The sequence below is a fragment of the Vollenhovia emeryi genome, unplaced genomic scaffold (genome assembly GCF_000949405.1).
Source record: "Vollenhovia emeryi isolate VEMERY1.0 unplaced genomic scaffold, V.emery_V1.0 DF943753.1, whole genome shotgun sequence".
NCBI classification, from domain to species: Eukaryota; Metazoa; Arthropoda; class Insecta; order Hymenoptera; family Formicidae; genus Vollenhovia; species Vollenhovia emeryi.
Window position 1 is genome coordinate 1 of NW_011962613.1, and position 1,930 is coordinate 1,930.

Sequence of the window (1,930 nt, forward strand, 5' to 3'; positions counted from 1 at the left end):
AACATTCACCTCTAACCCCTTCTCCTCCATATATTCCTCCAACCTTTTTATCATCCTCCTCATTCCCCCCTCATTCTCTGCCACCACTGCTACATCATCCGCGTATTCCAACGTCCATACTTTCCTTCCTCCCACTTTTACCCCCCCCCCCATCCTTCTCTCTCCAGTTCCTCGTGGGCTCAGCGGACACCCCTGCCTTACTCCCCTTCCTGTCCAAAAACTCCTCCTCTCCTTCTCCTCTACCCTTACCTTACATTCCGTCTCCCTCAGTATCTCTTCGCATCTTTCTATTAATCCTTCTCTTACCCCCCTTTTCCTCATACTTTCTACTAAAATCTCTCTATTTACCGAGTCAAATGCCGCTTTCAGGTCCATGAACATCACCACCATCTTCCCATCTTTCTCTTCAGTCTTCTTATTAATCATATTGTTCAATCCGTATATTTGACCCACTGTCCCTCTGCCCTCCCTAAACCTTGCTTGACTCGGCGGCAACATCCCCTTTCTTTCCACTTCCTTCCTCAGCCTATTCTCTACAATCATTGCATATACCTTGTATGCTGTCTGTGTCAGCGTTACCCCTCTGTAGTCCTCCCCCTTCTTTCCTTTTCCTTTTTTCCATATCGGCACTATCACCCCCTCCCTCCATTCCTCCGGCCAACCCACACCCTTCCACACCCTCTTACATATTTCCCATAACCAACTCCTCACCTCTTCTCCCCCGTATTTCCAAACTTCGTTTACTATCCCATCTCCTCCTGCTGCTTTCCTGTCCTTCAATCTTCTTATTGCCCCCTCCATCTCCTCCCTGCTTATTTCCTCTTCCTCCTCCTCCTCTCTTTTTCTTCTTTCCCCCTTTCCCCTAACCCTCCAATCCACCCCTCCTAACATTTCTTTAAAATACCCTTCCCATTCCTCCATTTTAATTCCCTTCTTTATTCCCCTTCTTCCCCCTCTTTCCCTTCTAATCACCTCCCATACCTGCCTTTCCGTTCTAATCCCTTCTATCTCCTTCTCCCATTTTTCCCTTTCCTTCTTTTTCTTTTCCTCGCACACTCTTCTGAACTCACCTCTACTTTTCCTGTATCTCTCTCCATCTCCCCCTCTTCTTTTCCATTCCCTCAGTTCCCTTTTAGCTTCCTCTTTCCTCTCTTTACATTCTTCATCCCACCATCCTTTCTTCCTCCCTTCCCCTCCCAACTCCTTTTCTACCCTTTTCACTGCTTCACCTACTCTTTTCTTTATTCTCTCCCACTCCTCCCCAACCGTTCCCCCTTCCTCTTCTCTCCTCCCACAGTATTCCCTAAATCTTCTCCTCCCTTCCTCTGTCCAAATTCCCCTTCCTCCTCCTTTCCCTCCCCTTTTCTTTCTCCTTCCTTTCTTTCCTTCCCCTTCTATCCATACCACCAGTGGTTGATGATCTGAATCTGTCTTTTCCTCTACTTCCATCCCCCTTACCTTCCTTCTCGTCTCCCTATCCCCTACTACATAATCTATCACCGTTCCCTCTCTCCCTCCCGTAAATGTCCACTCCTTCCTCATCTCCTTCCACATTCCCATTCAGTATTGACCATCCCCTTTCCTCCAGAAAGCTACACAGTTTCCTTCCCTCCTTGTTACATTTTTCATCTCTTGACTTTCTCTCCCTTTCCTCTCCTTCTGTCCTCTCCACCCCTACCTCTCCGCCCTTCCTTCCTGTCCTCGCATTAAAGTCTCCTCCTATCAAAACCCTCACCCCTTCCTCTCTCTTCTCCATCCATCCCTTCAGCTTTTCTAACTTCTTTTCCAGATCCTTATTTACATACACCCCTGTTATCCTCCACCAGTCTTTACCTAACTTCACCTTCATGCCTATCATTCCTTCCTCCTCCTCCTCCTCTCCCCCTGTTTCTATCTCAATTTCCTCTCTTCTTCCCATCACCATTCCCCC

The 1,930-nt window shown here is 47.7% G+C and overlaps 1 protein-coding gene across 1 annotated transcript; it reads right to left on the reverse strand.

Moving 5' to 3' along the window:
* Nucleotides 1–249: 249 nt before the first annotated feature.
* LOC105564961 lies at nucleotides 250–921 on the reverse strand (the record flags this gene model as incomplete). The annotated part of the gene is made up of 1 exon (XM_012017757.1): nucleotides 250–921. A coding segment is annotated over exon 1 (672 nt), but the record flags the coding sequence as incomplete, so codon positions are not given.
* Nucleotides 922–1,930: the final 1,009 nt, after the last annotated feature.